The sequence below is a fragment of the Micropterus dolomieu genome, linkage group LG01, assembly GCF_021292245.1.
Source record: "Micropterus dolomieu isolate WLL.071019.BEF.003 ecotype Adirondacks linkage group LG01, ASM2129224v1, whole genome shotgun sequence".
Classification (NCBI taxonomy): domain Eukaryota; kingdom Metazoa; phylum Chordata; class Actinopteri; order Centrarchiformes; family Centrarchidae; genus Micropterus; species Micropterus dolomieu.
In genome coordinates this window covers 50,649,676-50,665,242 of record NC_060150.1, presented here as the reverse complement: position 1 = coordinate 50,665,242, position 15,567 = coordinate 50,649,676, and the positions used below count along the sequence as shown (strand labels likewise).

At 41.7% G+C, this 15,567-nt stretch overlaps 1 protein-coding gene across 1 annotated transcript in view; it reads left to right on the top strand.

Moving 5' to 3' along the window:
• Window positions 1-2,002: 2,002 nt before the first annotated feature.
• The window catches only part of LOC123986139 (glutamate receptor 2-like), a 135,779-nt gene continuing 122,214 nt past the window's right edge, over window positions 2,003-15,567 (top strand). Inside the window, exon 1 of the mRNA XM_046074279.1 lies at window positions 2,003-2,128. Within this exon, the coding sequence (XP_045930235.1) occupies window positions 2,059-2,128 (70 nt within the window). The 5' untranslated portion in view covers window positions 2,003-2,058. The remainder of the gene's footprint in view (window positions 2,129-15,567) is intronic.

Below are 15,567 nucleotides of genomic sequence, written 5' to 3'. Positions count from 1 at the left end.
CTCCTCTCTCCTCCTATCATTTCCTGCAGGTTTTCTGGCTCTGGAGCTGTGGAGTCTGGATCTGTGGATGCGGGTCACCTGCTGCCCCCGTGTTCCTGCTCGACACCCTCTGCTACAACAACTATTGTTACTAGTCCTATTGTTATTGGGGCGGCTGTGGCTCAGGAGGTAGAGCGGGTTGGCCGTTAATCGGAAGGTCGGCGGTTGAATCCCTGGCTCCCCCTGGTTGCGTGTCGAAGTGTCCTTGGGCAAGATACTGAACCCCGATTTGCCCCTGGCGTGTGAATGTGTGTGTATGAATGTTAGTTTCCGTTTGAGCACTTAGGCTCAGTGTATGAATGTGTATGGCTGGTGAATGCAGATGTAGTGTAAAAGCGCTTTGAGTGGACGAAAAGACTAGAAAGGCGCTATACAAGTACGGAGCATTTACATTTATTATTGTAATTATAATCATTAACATTACGATTGTTATCAGTAACACTACTATAAATATCTGTACCATTTTTCATTTAGTCTATAGCAACATCACCTTTACTGTCTGTACCTCTGTGTGTATATTGTGCAGGCTGCCTCCCTCCCTCCCCTCTCTCCTTCCATCCCTCTCTTTTTCTCTCTGTTCCTCTCCCTCTCTCTCTCTATCTCTCTACCTCTCTCTCCTTCACCCCAACCGGTCGAGGCAGATGGCCGCCCACCCTGAGCCATGGTTCTGCTCGAGGTTTCTGCCTCTTAAAGGAAGTTTTTCCTTGCCTCTGTCACCTAGTGCTTGCTCTTGGTGGGAACTGTTGGGCTTCTGTAAATAACATCATAGAGTACGGTCTAGACCTGCTCTTTTATGAAAAGCGCTGTGAGATAACTGTTGTTGTGATTTGGCGCAATATAAATAAAATTGAATTGAACATTTTTAAGTAAATTCAAACAAACGGATCCTCAAACAATCTAATGAACAAACAAGTGGAGGACCATGTACTACTTTAATTCATACATTTCAAGTTACCTTTGAAGTGTCTAGATTTCTTACAGTATATAGGTGACCTGAGCGTGTGGTTACCTGCCAACAAACATAAAAGATTAACACACATTTTGAAGTGACATTAATCAAGTGCACCATACAGTTCCAAAATAAAGGAGCAGGCTTCCATTTTAGCAAATGTTCAACTGAATATCTTCCCCCCTGGCTGGACCATAACGCAGCTGATCCATTTTCTTTATAATGTCTATAGCACAATCAATGTTTGCATTACTAATAGCTGCCTCTTATTTAGCCAGACAAGAATAGAAGCATTTACCTTAAGATGGATTTAAGAGTAAAATATCACTACAATAATAATGAAAATGATTTCGCCTTTGTATCTGTATTTTAATGTCATATTTGAGGTAACTGGTATTTCTTTCCCTTGAAAAGAAAGAAAAAATGAAAAAGGAAGTGGAATTACTTTGACATACTAAAATATACCTCACTATTAGACAATATAGGCTATGTTCATATGTCATATCTTAGTATAGTGTACATTTGTGGACTATATAGGCCTACTGGCTGATGGCGGAAAGATAGAAACTGTGTTAATGTACCGGGGATGGGGGTTGTGTGCGCATCACGTCATGCTGTTTTATTATTCTTATTTAGGGTAATTATGTCAGTGAAGACCAGATACCTATCTGGCGGTCTATTCAGATGTGCCTGGTAGAATGAGCTGTTATATAAGCGCGATGCAGAGTGGGATGTGCTCCTCCAGTGTGCATCTCTTACACTGCACTGTCAGTTTCCTATAGCTTGGTCTCATCACCACTGCTTTACGTTAACTGTCGGATGCTTTCGGTTGTCTCTCGTGCCTCATCGGTATTCCTTGGCAATCCTTGGCGCGCGCCCGCAGTCCAGCAGCAGCAGCGGCGGCACGCGCATCTCAGTAGAGAGGACAGGGCATCTGCAGACCTCGAGACGCTTCTGAGCGAACGTGGAATGACGCCATGAGCTCGCATCGTGTGTGATGGAGGTGATGTTTTGGTAGGAACCGCTACCGTAGGCTGCTGTGGCGTCGCGTGAGGAGCCTGAACACGACCATGAAGCTGCTGTTTGTGGTGATACTTTTATGGCGTGAGGCGTTGTGCGGATCTCCGAGCGTCCAGATCGGTAAGAATTTCGTGTCATCGCTCCACTGTTCTCATCTTTATGCCTCTCATTCATCGGTCTGTCCAAATGGTTCTCCCTGTTCGCTTATCCCATTTATCGCCCCCTCTTCCTCCTGCTAATGTGGACTTCTCGTCTCTGTCCTCGCTGCCCCCTCTCAGTAACCAGGCCTCCTGACTGGATCGGGACTGCTGCAGAGCTCTAATTATGGCAACGATTTCGTCTGTTTTATTTGTGTATGTGCCTTTACGCGTGCATCTTGCTAGCAGGGCAGTGTGTGGGCGCGCGCGTGCGTGTGAGTGTGTGTGTGTGGGGGGGGCTTCAAGGTGTTAGGTGGCACACAGCTAAAGGTACGTTAGGTAAGACAGGACAGTCATTCCATATTTAGCCATAATTGTGATTATTCCGTACCTTTGCTATTACCACGGACACAAAGTGATTTTTTTTTTTGCACGTTATGTCATTTTGATCCTGATAAAAGCAGCTGCAGACGCAAAGGGACTGTGCGATACAGCTGTAACATACTGCGCGGCAATCAGTTTTCGGAGGACGATAACTTTTCGGAACAACACCTGGCCTAAAACGTAACCTAGTTGTTGAGCTCCGCTCCTGATTGGACCGCATATGCATGTATAATTACCACTGAGAGGATGTGTTGGATTTTCACACCCATAGGCCTACCATTACATTATAATATATGAAGGGAATCTTATCAGACATACACTAACTGTTGTGTTATTCTGTTGTTCTAGAATCTAGCTATCAAAATGATTTCATAATACTGTAGTAGTGTATTTTCAATAATTTCAAATTACAGTGGTTGACAAATATCAGTGTCATTCTTTGATCGTACACAATTTCTCATGAAAAGAACCAGAAATGATTAGTCTGTGCCATCTCCATTAAAGCTTCACAGTAGTGCTTTGTGCTAAATGCTAACTTTTGCATGCAACTACCTCCATAATGTTAACACAATTACAATCCTAACTGCTGATGCTACATTTGCTGTCTCAATATGCTAACATTGCAAGTATTCGGTGATAAGCCATAGTATTGGCCAAATTGAAATATTCACTAAAAGATGGTTCTAGATGAAAAGCCAAAGCTGGAGATAAAGCTTTCTATAGTTATTATAAATTATTTCGAGGGGTAAGCCTTGGGAAGAGGTTTTAAGTTGGGGGTGCTATAGGCAAAGAGGCTATAGGCAAAATGTAAAAAGTTTGATTGAAAGCTTATTTTTTGTGAAAACTCCATTCATAATGTCTAATACTAATAGAACTGGGTAGACTACTATAAGAAGAATCAAACGTATGCCAGTCTTGCAACTGCCAGACCCTGTTACACACAGCAGGCAAGAACATAGAAATAGCCAAGACATAGTTAAACAGGTCCAAAAGGGCGTCACGCATGAGCCAACAAGAACATATCCACATACGCAAAATATTTTAACAACACATATACATTAGCCTACATGATTTAAACCTCTGTCAGGGAGCGTACATCAGGTGTGCACGCACACACCAGACAAGAACATACAAATAGCCTACGCATACTTAAAACAGCCCATAGGCCGACACCGCACAGCGGACAAGAATATATCTAAATACACACAACATTTTAACTGTTCCAAATGCCCAATTTGCACAGAACACGATAATATAGCCAAACACATTTTTGCTGCAAAAGTATTAGTGTGAAGTTACTGCTTATGTTATGTTAAACTGCTCGGCGGCAGCTCATAATACACAATACTCTTTACCTTGAGCTGGGTGCTACTGTTACATTACACCAAGGCGCTCAGTTGCTGAGTAGATAAAGTCCCTCATGAGAGCATTGATGTCCAAAGCGTTCAAAAATGTCTGTGTGGACATTCATCAGGGACAAGTATATGAGTCTCTTCTGTGCCATGGTGAACTGTAACCATGTTTTTAAATCGGCACAAGTTAGAGAATGATCGCTCAGACGAGGCCCCTGATATAGATAAATACAGACATGGTTGTATGAGTTTTCCAGCCTCAGTAAACAGAGCTCTCGTTTAAGGATGGAGCTTAGATAGACATCATGCTGCATCTCTCACTGTGCTACATCGAGACTCTGTGATGACAGGCAAAGGATGTTAACCCCAAACGACGAGCAACTCAAAAAGCTGTTTGTGCTTTAGCCACTCCCCAATTACAGTATCAACACCCCATACAAAGTTCAGAGTTTTGGCGACAAGGCTCACTTTGCAAACAACTTCTTGGAGAACCAGGTCCAGCGTGATGGTTGACTGGGCATAATTCTTTAATGCAAGCCTGCACTCCTGAAAAGCTCTGGCTGCCATAAGCTGTTAATCCATAAAATCTGGATTCCGATGAACGAGCGTCAATATCCCTCTTAATAGAATGGGCAAACTGTTGGATAATTTCACTTTGGATGATGTTGGACATCCAATTATCGCTTCTTATCATCCACTCTCCTGCTTTAGGAGATCATAGGTGCGTTCCAACGTCAGTTCATGAAGGATTCTATCATGTATGGTGTCACCACTGAACGGGATCCCCTTGATGCCCAGAAATCTAGTTGATCTAAACAGTAGTTCCAAAACATGTCGAGTGGTCCCCTGCTGTTCGGGAAGAGCATTAGACAGGAGGGCATTGATGGGCACATTACCCAAAGCAGCATGTCTCTGAACTGAATCCATGTGTAACTTGGATCTTTCATGTTCCTTGAATTTTGTAGTGGCTTTACACCAGTTTCCAAAGTCATCTGCCACAAACGGGTTGTCTGCTCTAAAGCTGTCTGCATTGATAGGTTTTTTTTTCCTATTGCATTCAGACGAGCAAAAACACAAAACTTGATTGGTCTCAGAAACATAATGCATCTGCTTCCATTTGTTAAACCAAGCTGGTGTAAATGCATAATTGGAAATTTCTGTTCCAAAATGTCTACCTGGAAAAACAAAGTTAGAAGGCTGGAAAGGCTCCTTGAATGCAGCTAGCATGCTAAATCCACCACCAGTGTCAGCAGCATTGCACTGAAGAGCGGCGGTCTCATCACGGCTGTTACCGCAGTTCTTGCCGGTCTCTGTGGCAATACTAGTAGGCCTACTAGGTGTTGTCGACGTCAGGATGCTTTTCTGTATTCTCTAGATGTCCGTCGTGCTCTTTTGAAGCTGGTGTACCAAAGAAATCCAAAATCCTTTTCTGTGCCATTGTGATAGCTAGCTATCTTCACTGGAGCAACATCTACACTAGCTAAGCTATAGGTGACTAGGCTACATGATGTCAGATGACAATGGTGCGTTATTCTAATAATTAATAATAATTCACTATTGCTCAAAACGTCCTCATGCATTAAGGACACAAATCTTATCTCAGCAAAGATGGGAAATACGATCAAAAGTTTATTTAAACCAGTATTAAAATTTGTACAAAAATGTGGCTTTCGAGTAACTTTTCAATTTGATCCAATACCGGTAGCCTCCCTTACAAAGAATGAAAGTCAAAGGTTAGTTTTTCAACTTGGATTCTTTTTTATGACAAACTGTCTTTTGATTGGTGGACACTTACTCAGGAACATATATACGAATAAATAATCAAGGAATAAACTCATATTCGGAGTTATGAATTTTTTTTGCCAGTAAATCTGAATGAATTACACTTTGGTGCTCTTAGTTTCTGTAAAATGAACTGAATGATCGAATTGTGGATAATCTAATCTATCGATCTAATGATATGTAGCATGTCCATATTTACAACAGTTTCAACATTTATATTTGTACGCATGATCCAAGTAGCTTAGAACCAGAGATGGTGACTTGAGTTTGAGACTTTGAGTCTTTAAGTCTGACTTAAGTCGCACACACAGTGACTTCAGACTTGACTCGGACTGAGCGTGCGGTTATTCCCCTCCCTACGTTACCTATAACCTACCTACATAACACGTACTACGGATCTGCAGCGCGTGACCACACGTGAGAGGACAACAAACAGCGGCAGCTGCTGAGCCATTTATCATAAACTTTGGCTTTAAAACTTAAACTTAAAACTAGTTTGTTTCAGCTATGACCTATTGGAGGTTAACTCCGACTGTGTTATGAAAAGATGAATGAGCGTTTGTTTGCTTACCAAACTTGTGGTGGTTGATTAACGTAATCATTTAGCTCCCACTGGCTGCCATCAGCGGTAATTACGTTGGCTGGAAACAGGTTACACTGCTGTTGATGGAAACAGGCTACAGGTTTATTGTTGTTCATGTGACTTTACAGTTTTATTTAGTTAACGTTACACTGGGTTTGAGAGCCAGCGGTTGGTGTTGATTTACAGTAGTTAATAAGCTGTCATTAACTGCATTGCACATTACATAGTTGTGCTCTTTAAATGAAAAACAGGTTACTGTTAGAGAATCCTTTATAGCGAAGCAGTTTTATAAGCAGCCTATCAGGTGACACAACATTCATTATAACCATGAGAGACTTGACTTAGGCTCAGAGATTCTCTCGCGCCTCATCTGTACTCATCTGCTTACTGTAACTCCTTAATGTCATTTTTTAATTCCAAAGTACACAAGATTCACCAGCAACTGACTACCAATACCTCTCACAATCTGTCTTTTTCAGTTCTTCTGACACCTCTTTCTCGTTCATTTTCAAGTTTCTTGCTTCCCTCTGTTGCTGAAATATTGGACATTAGAAATTCAAAACCAACTACTTGTCATGCTTGGCCCTCTTCCTACCGTCTTAGTAAAAGCCGGCTCACTCTCTCTCTCTTCCCAAATAACTACCATTATACATTCCTCTCACCTCTGGTATTGTTCCCTCGTCTCTAAAATCAGCTGCAATAACTCCTATACTTTAAGAAACCTCCTGCAGACCCCAACAATTTCAACAACTTCCGTCCTTTTCTAACCTACCTTTTCTTTCTAAAATCCTTGAAAAAACAGTCTCATCTCAGGTCCATGCACACATTTCTGACAATAACCTCTATGAACAATTCCAGTATGGTTTCCGTCCCTACCATAGCACAGAAACAGCGCTGGTAAAAATCAGTGATCTTCTCATGGCAGCTGATTCTGGACTACTAACCATTCTCATCCTCCTTGATCTGAGTGCAGCCACCATCTCACATAACATTCTCCTTGACAGATTAGTCTCTATTGGTTTCACTGACACACCCTTGGACTGGTTTAAATCATATCTCTCTGGCCACACATTTCAAATCAGATTTGTGATTAAGGTCATGAGTCAACTTCGAGAGCAATAAGAGCAGAAATCTGTGATATCCACATGTAAACTGTTGGGATCTGGGGAGTTGACCATTGCAGCAAGATACATTTTTTAGCCAAAAACAAAAAGATTTATCAACAGAGATTTAGTGTCCATGTCCGAGAGATTGTCTGGAGTGTGGTTAAGTAGGCAGAAAGTAGGAGTCAACAAAAACTGTTTACCAGTAACCTCCTGTATTACAGAGTGAACCCCCTTCCAGAAAGTCTGGATACGGTCACATGACCAAAACAAGTGGATAAATGTACCTTTGTGTATATTACATTTATAACATATGGTTGGAGGTGTCAGGGAACATTCTCTGGAGGCGAACAGGACAATTTTAAGTTCTGTTCATGTATAGAGATTGAAGTACATTTAGGGAAAACACAGCTACAGATCTTGTCCCAGTCTACAGGATTGAACGTCACCCCCAGATCACGCTCCCACAACAGCTTCAGAGAGCCATAGCCTGAAGAATCAGAATAAAGTAATGAAGTATAAGTCTCGGAAATCAGTCCTTTGGGAGATTTGGCCAGAACTATAATGTTTTCCAGCTCTGACAGTCTCAAGCGAATCCCACCTGTCCTCAAGAGAGACCCTATGAAGTGACGAATTTGGAGATATTTATAAAAATCCTTGTGGGGAATATTAAAATCAGCCCTGAGTTGCTCAAATGACTTAACAGAGTCAGAGACCAACGGGTCTGTAAAATCTGACAGGCCCTTAGATGTCCACTCCATCAAACCAATACTCTTAATCTGTGTTGGTAAATCTGGATTCAGAGCCAGGGGAGAATGAAGAGCGATGACAGGGGGAATATTCAGGTATTTCTTCACATCTTGCCAAACCAGTAAAGTGTTGTAAACAATTGTTGTTCTTGAGATAATTTAACTGATCTATATTATTGATAAAAAGAAGGGAATTAAGCCTTCTGGGAGAGCAAAGTAGGGATTCAAGACCCAACCATAAGGAGTCTTTCCTGTTCATAAACCAATTTGACATCGTTTTAAGTTGTACTGACCAATAAGATAGTTGTAGATTAGGCAGGGACAAGCCCCCCAGATCCTTTGGCTTAGTAAGTATAGAGAATTTAACTATTTGGTGCTTGTTGTTCCAAATATAGCGAGAGATCTGTGAATTCAGTGACTTAAAGAAGGCAGGGGTCAGATAACACGAGAGATTTTGAAATACATAGTTCAATAAAGGGAGAATATTCATTTTTATAGTGTTGATTGTCCCAAGGAGAGAAGTTGGAAGGGAGCCCCATTTGGTCAGATCGTGCTTAATATTTTGAATTAGGGGTGAGTAATTGGTTTCAAACTGATTATTTAAATCAGGAGTGACAAAGATACCTAAGTATTTGAAGCCCCTCCTGGACACACAAAAAGGAGATTGCATTGACATATACTTGTTGTGAGATGGACAGAGTGGACCCAAATGCAGCGATCAAGATTAACTGGCTTTATTAGGAATAAAGGGGTTAAGGGACTGGAGTTGAGGGAGAGGTGGACGCCGGGGAAACGCAGGCACGGGAAACCGAGGAGACCAAAAAGCCGAGGGACCCTGGGGGGCCGAGGAAGAGAGGAGGCACAGGAGAACTGATCTGGGGGTTGGTGGAGGAGTGTGGTGGCAGGCTGACTGACGAGGCGCAGGTGCGGGTCGTTGGCTGGGCTCAGGAGTGGAGAGAGAGAGAGAGAGAGAGAGAGAGAGAGAGAGAGCACACACAGGGGAGGAGACAGGGAGGCAGGCAGAGGACAGGGAAAAAAACAGGGAAAAAAACAGGGATCACAGACAAAAAAAGGGAGAAATAACCAGGACACTCACCGTCAGCCGGGCTGCCACCACAACAATACTAGGTTAATCTTATAACTCGACAAGTTACTGAATGTGGCCACAGATTCCAATCTAAGCTAATAGGCCTAAATGACGAACAGTCTAAGGGGTTTCTATCTTTTTTTTAAAAGTAGACTAATAGAAGCGTATCTCCAGGAGGTGGGGGTGCCGTCTCTTAAAATACCATTGATGGCAGGCATAAAAATTGGGTGAATCTCTGGCCAGAATTTCTTAAAAAATTCCAATGGAAACCCATCTGGGCCCGGATATTTCCGGTTTGGCATAGACTGGATTGCGGTAAATCACTGCACTATACAGGGATTTATAAAAATCTTGGAATGTGCTATTGACAGTCACTGGATCACACGTGACATCCCCGTTCTGTGTTCTTATCCTGTTAATTGAGCGATCACTATTTCGATTTTGACCATTTTCAGTTGGTAGGCAAGCAGGCGGCTGGATTAAATTCATAATATTTCTGTTTAGTGTAAAGTAACAGCTTCTGGACGTGACGAGTATGGTCCATAATAAGTTCAGTCTTAACAGCCGCTAGTGCCTTTAAGTTTGCTGGTGTGGTTGACTGTTTATGAATTTGCTCCAGGCTAATCACTTTTTTTTCAAGGTTTTTTCTGTTTTCCACTAAGGCTTTTTTCTGATGAGAGCTATAGGAAATAAGGTGTCCACGTGGCTTTGGCTGCATCCCAGATTGTAGCAGGGGACACCGGAGAGCTCTTATTATCGAGCCAGAATTGTGATAAGTTGTTCCAGACAAAGGTGCAAAAAGAGTCACTATTCAAAAATGACGTGTTGAATCTCCAAATGGGAGTTTTAGGAATGTTAAATACTGGGTTAATGTACAGGTGTACTGGAGCATGGTCTGATAAAACAATAGTCAATAAAAAAATAAAAAACAATAAAAAAATTGTCTAGAATACAAATTGTGAGGATGTGAATAAAACGTGTAGTCCCTCACTTTAGGATTTAAGTGTCGCCATATGTCCACCAATCCAGTGACTGTGCATAAATTTTTAAGGACAGCAGATGTCCTCGGGTTAGACATGTTTGCAGAGGAGGATTTATCCAGAGAGGCATTCATTGGCATTCATCAAGCCATTGCAATGATGGTTAAACATCAAAATCATTTGACATAAATTGGGGTGGATCATTATTTGGGGCATAAATATTGAGAATAGTTATGTTGTTCAAGAATCAAACCCCTAATCAGAATAAATCTCCCATCTAAATCTTTTTCTTCATGTTCCAAGATGCCTTTCTTGTTCTGTGAATGGGAGGAGAAGTAAACTTTGTCTACCCAGTCTCTTTTGAGTTTCAAATGTTCAGTAAAAAGTATCAGATAGCCTTGTTTTCTGAAGTAGTGCTATATCAGATTTTATTTTTTTCAAATATGTCAAGACCTTCTTAAGAAGTCACTGGGCATTCTAAGCATAGTCCAAATCCTAATTTAACAATGAGATCACAGGAACAACTTCTACCTTAAACAGTGTCCAAACTCCAGGCTGAGTGATGAACACCACTGAGAAACACCCCAGAAACTAAAATCACCTTATTTCCAAGGGAGAGAGCTACAAATTAAATCAACAGTGTTGTACAGACTGCTCTCTCAGAGTCCAAGTGGTGGTCACAAAAAAGTGTACATTGTTCAGTGGGGGCTCAGTGTACATCCTTCTCCATTACAGGTGGTAACATTACAGGTGAAGGAGTTACCTTATTTAAGAGTGTCCAGGAACGCAACCGCAGACTTGGGGGTGTCAAAAAGCCGAATTTGGCCTTAGTGGAAACACCAGAGGCGCGCTGGGTAGGCAAATCCGCAATGTTTGTTATAGCGAGACAGGGCTATAACTTGGAGCCACCATGGTGGATGTTGCGTTTCTTCATCGCTGCTCTGAGCACAGCCTCTCTTTGGCAATATAGTATAAATCGGACCAAGACCCTTCTCGGAGGCTTGTCTGGAGCCGGAGCGGGAGTCAGGGCTCGGTGGGCGTGTGCAATCTCCAGCGAGGGATAGTCAGCAGGCTAAAGTTGTCTGGAGAAAGTCCGCAAGAGGGGTGATGCCCTCCGTTTTCTCTGAAAGGTTGACAATTTTAAGGTTCTTATGTCGGCTACGGTTTTCTAAGTCGTCAATTTTCAGTTACAGCTGCTCCACTGTTTTTTCCATGGTCACTATGGAGGTACCGTAAGCACCGTGGTTGTCCCCTGTAGCGGAGATCCTCTCCTCAACCTCATCCATGTGCTATTCCAAGTCCGTCACTCGGTTAAAGAGAGCCGATAACGAGCTCTCCACCGAGGAGACAGATTTTATTTTATTATTTATTTCGCTCAGGGCACCGTCAATGGTGTCCAGGCGAGCGCCAACTGATTTGTCCATGTTGCTCACAGACAGGGAGGCCACAGAATTTATTTCAGCTAAGATTTGCTCCATAATTGCTTGGTCAGTTAGCGGTGGCTCTGAGGTGTTAGCATCACCTTGCTTAGCCTCACTCGGGACACGTGAGGGCGCTGAACAGTTTTCTTCTTAACGTAGGGATCCGATGATGAAAAGATAGGAAAGTCCTTGTCTCGCTGTGGTCTAGGCACCTCTAAAGTACAATTCAGCTAATGGTATCAAGTTTACTTGAGAAAGTCATGGATTAATTTGAAGCCTGGAGTGGAGAAAAGTCTCAAGCGTCCATCTTGATCCTGATCACGTGACCGTCCCCTGGAGGATCTTTTAATGTTGTGTAGGGCTACTCTCTAAACAAGGATGATTCACACATTTCTTGCATTATGGTCCCTGCTGAATCAGCACACAGCAGGCATGATTTAGTCTTCTCTCCTCTTTGTGTCTTTTGTTTGGAGATGTAACCTCTTTACATGTGCGTGTGGCACCTTTTTTATTTCAATGATAAATTAATTAATTTTAACTTAGTTATAAACTCCTCCTTTAATAGCTGCTGTGTTTCAGCAGGTTTTCTGCTCATGTTCAAAACTTTCTGCACATTCATAATCTCTACCACATATCTGTTCTCTGACAAGTTGAGAAAAAAGCTGTAATATTACGAGACTGACGTCATCGTTTTATAATTCACAATATGTTTTAAAGGTTCAGTGTGTAATATTTCTGAGGATCTATTGACAGAAATGCAATATAAGATCCATAACTCATATATGTTTTCACATATGTTTTCAGTGGTGTATAAAGACCTTACATAATGAACCGTTATGTTTTTATTACCTTAGAACGAGCCATTTATATCTACATAACCACGGGCACCCCCTGCTGTGGAGGTCGCTGTATTTTGTCGTCATGTTTCTACAATAGCTGACAACAAACAAACAGCGCTACAGAGTGCGTTTCGTCATCACGGTGTTCTTCTGCTTGTATAATTCCGGTATTATGCCGAGTTTTGCCTGCCTGCTGAGAATTGCATGCACCTCCAAATACTGCTTTTAAACGCTATAATATTCTTTGCGGGGTTCATCAATGGTGATAAATGATTCGAAGTATATATTTTCTGAACGTTTACAGTCTTTAATATTTTAATACACTTAGTACCATTCCTAGACATTCTGTAAATATATGTGGTGATAACCGCCAAGCGTCTGAAAAGGACCTAAAGAGGTGGATGCGTAATTCGGCAGAACTTATTTTTTAGGCTACCTACCGAGATATGCATCCACCTCTTTTCTCAATATAAATGACTGTTATCACCCGCGGGGTGCATGCAATTCTCAGCAGGCAGGCAGAATTCGGCACAACACCGGCAGTGTAGACGCCTGTCACTGCATTGAATACATACATAGAAGAAGAAGAGGGAATAATAATAATATGAAGTCTCTGAGTAGTCTTCTGGTTTATTAGAAGTAAGAAGAGAAGTGACATTTGGACAACTGAACGACACACGTTATTTAGCTCGAGAGCCGACAGCCTGTTGATCTTTATACCATTAAGCCAGAGGAGTCAGGACAGATACAGCTGACGGCAGAAATCGCCGATGTTGTGGATTTTCCCAGATGGGAGGCTATAATGTGGGACAGATGTTTTCAAAGCGGAGGTGAAGTTGTCTGTTTTCTGCTGGACAGATAATTAACTGAAGTTTGTCAGACTTTAGCGATGCAAATGAAAGCTGTTTGATAGCTTTAGCTTGATGCTGGCCATAATCACAGAGAGACGTGAGGTGTTTCCCCTGTCACTGGTGTGAAATATGTAGTTGCATTAATTTCATGTCGCCTGCTATACTCCAACCTGTCGGCTGGCTTTGCCGGTTACATTAGCGAGACAATAGGTGGGTCTGTAACATTAATTGGCAATAAAACCGTAATGTTAGCTTAGAGCATGGAAGCATCAGCCAGCTAAACTTTTACTGCCCTGGTAGAAAAAACATGTAAGGTTAGTTGGATTGGTTTATTCTCCATTCTGGCAATAAAATGGTAGCTTACAGCTGGAAGCTCAGATCAGACACCTGAACCTTTATTGCGCTGGAAGAAAAAATATGTTGTTGGATTACCCCGGACTCACAGCCATGCACCACGTTTTGACCCGTCCTCAGCCCGGCGTCAGTTCACACTGGAAGCGTTTCAGAAGCATTTCAGCAGCTGAGCGTTTAGCCCGCCCCACGTTGTTGACTTGTTTATTTGTGATTTTGTGTGCTTCTACAACCGATCACAGCGCAGTATCAAAGTAAACTAGGATCCTACAAATACGGTCCCGGCCCTAGGATTGCGGCCCTGAAACCGGTATTGCAGCTACGTACTACTCATATCGCCAACCCCCTATGTGTGTGTGTATTAAAACAAAATATCTGGGGCATTTCATTACAGATCAAATGTCTGATGACGATAGTATAGGCAGTGCCGTATAAGGATATAAGGATTTTCAACAGGCCAGTTTTAAAATACAAGAAATAAGAATATCTATTGTAGTTTTCAAACATTAATGTTGTGTACACATAAATTAATATACAAAATTTTTTTTTCATCTAGATGAATTGTCCGTGGTCTTGAAAAATGTCATGTGGTGCAACCATAATTTTTGTTTGTCCGTGTTTAGAAACAATGCATTTGCATTTCTTTTGGAAACGTGCAAGCAGTATATTAAGGGCAGCTTTGCGCGCTCCCACGAGTTCATGGTCCCTCCCATAGAGGAAGGAGGGGGTGATGAGAACCAGTGTGGATTTTATGTATGCTTTTAACTGTGGTTAAACAGTCTTATAGTAAATAATAATGACAATTAAACTTTCTCAATAACAAGCTGTTTCAAATGCATGAACAGATTATTTACTCTATTCGTCCTTGTTTTAAACTTTTCTTAGTAACAAAATGTTTTAAATGCATGAGTGATTATTTTTCGTTCTTGTGTGACTCTTAAGGACGGCGATCGTAACCTGCCGTGTGGCAGAGAGGAGAAAAAGAGCATTTATTTTATTGAAGTAATATGGGGACCTACACCACAAGGAGAAAAATGCTAATTAAAATTGTCTCCTATTGATAGGTTAGTAGATTGGGTGATCTCTATCTCGGCTTAGATCACATCCTAATGTCGGACGCACAGGTGTCGCAGGATAAAACTGAAAAAAAGACTTTGGCCTAGTGTTAAGCTGATGATACACGGGGCAACTTTTTGAGCCATGTTGCTGGGCAATCATGCTAGCGGCAATTCCGACGATGTTTTGAACGGATAGCGGCGGGGCGGGGCGGGTGGCAGGGTGGTGGGTAAAGGAGATTACGGTAGTAATCTTTACTCATTACCACTGACGGCAATGTTGCCCTGCACGATTGCTCAAAAAGTTGACCGGGTGTATCATCAGCTTTACACTCAGATCCCTCAGATAGAGATGGCAAACTCATAGAGGGAGGAGGGGGTGATGAGAGTCGGTATGGATTTTATATGCTTTTTCTTAACTGTGGCTAAACCATCTTATAGTAAATAATAATGACAATTAAACTTTCTCAGTAACAAAAAATTTCAAATGCATGAGTGATTATTTACTCTTTTCGTTCTTGTTTTAAACTTTCTCAGTAACGAAATGTTTCAAAAAAAGTGATTATTTAGGCTACTCTTATCGTTCTTCTGTGGCTCTTAAGGACAGCAATTGCAATAACCTGCCGTGTTTCCAGAGAGGAGAAAAAGAGCATTATTTATTTATTTATTGAAGTAACATGGGACCTACATAGAAAGGAGAAAAGAGCTACTTTAAATTGCCTCCTATTGTTAGGATAGTAGATTGGGTGACATCTATCTCAGTTTAAATCACATCCTATTGTCAGACGCACATCTGTCGCAGATAGAGAATGCAAACTCAGGTCACTTGTGTTAATACTGTATGACGATTAAACTTTCTCAGTAATGAAGTGTTTCAAATGTGTG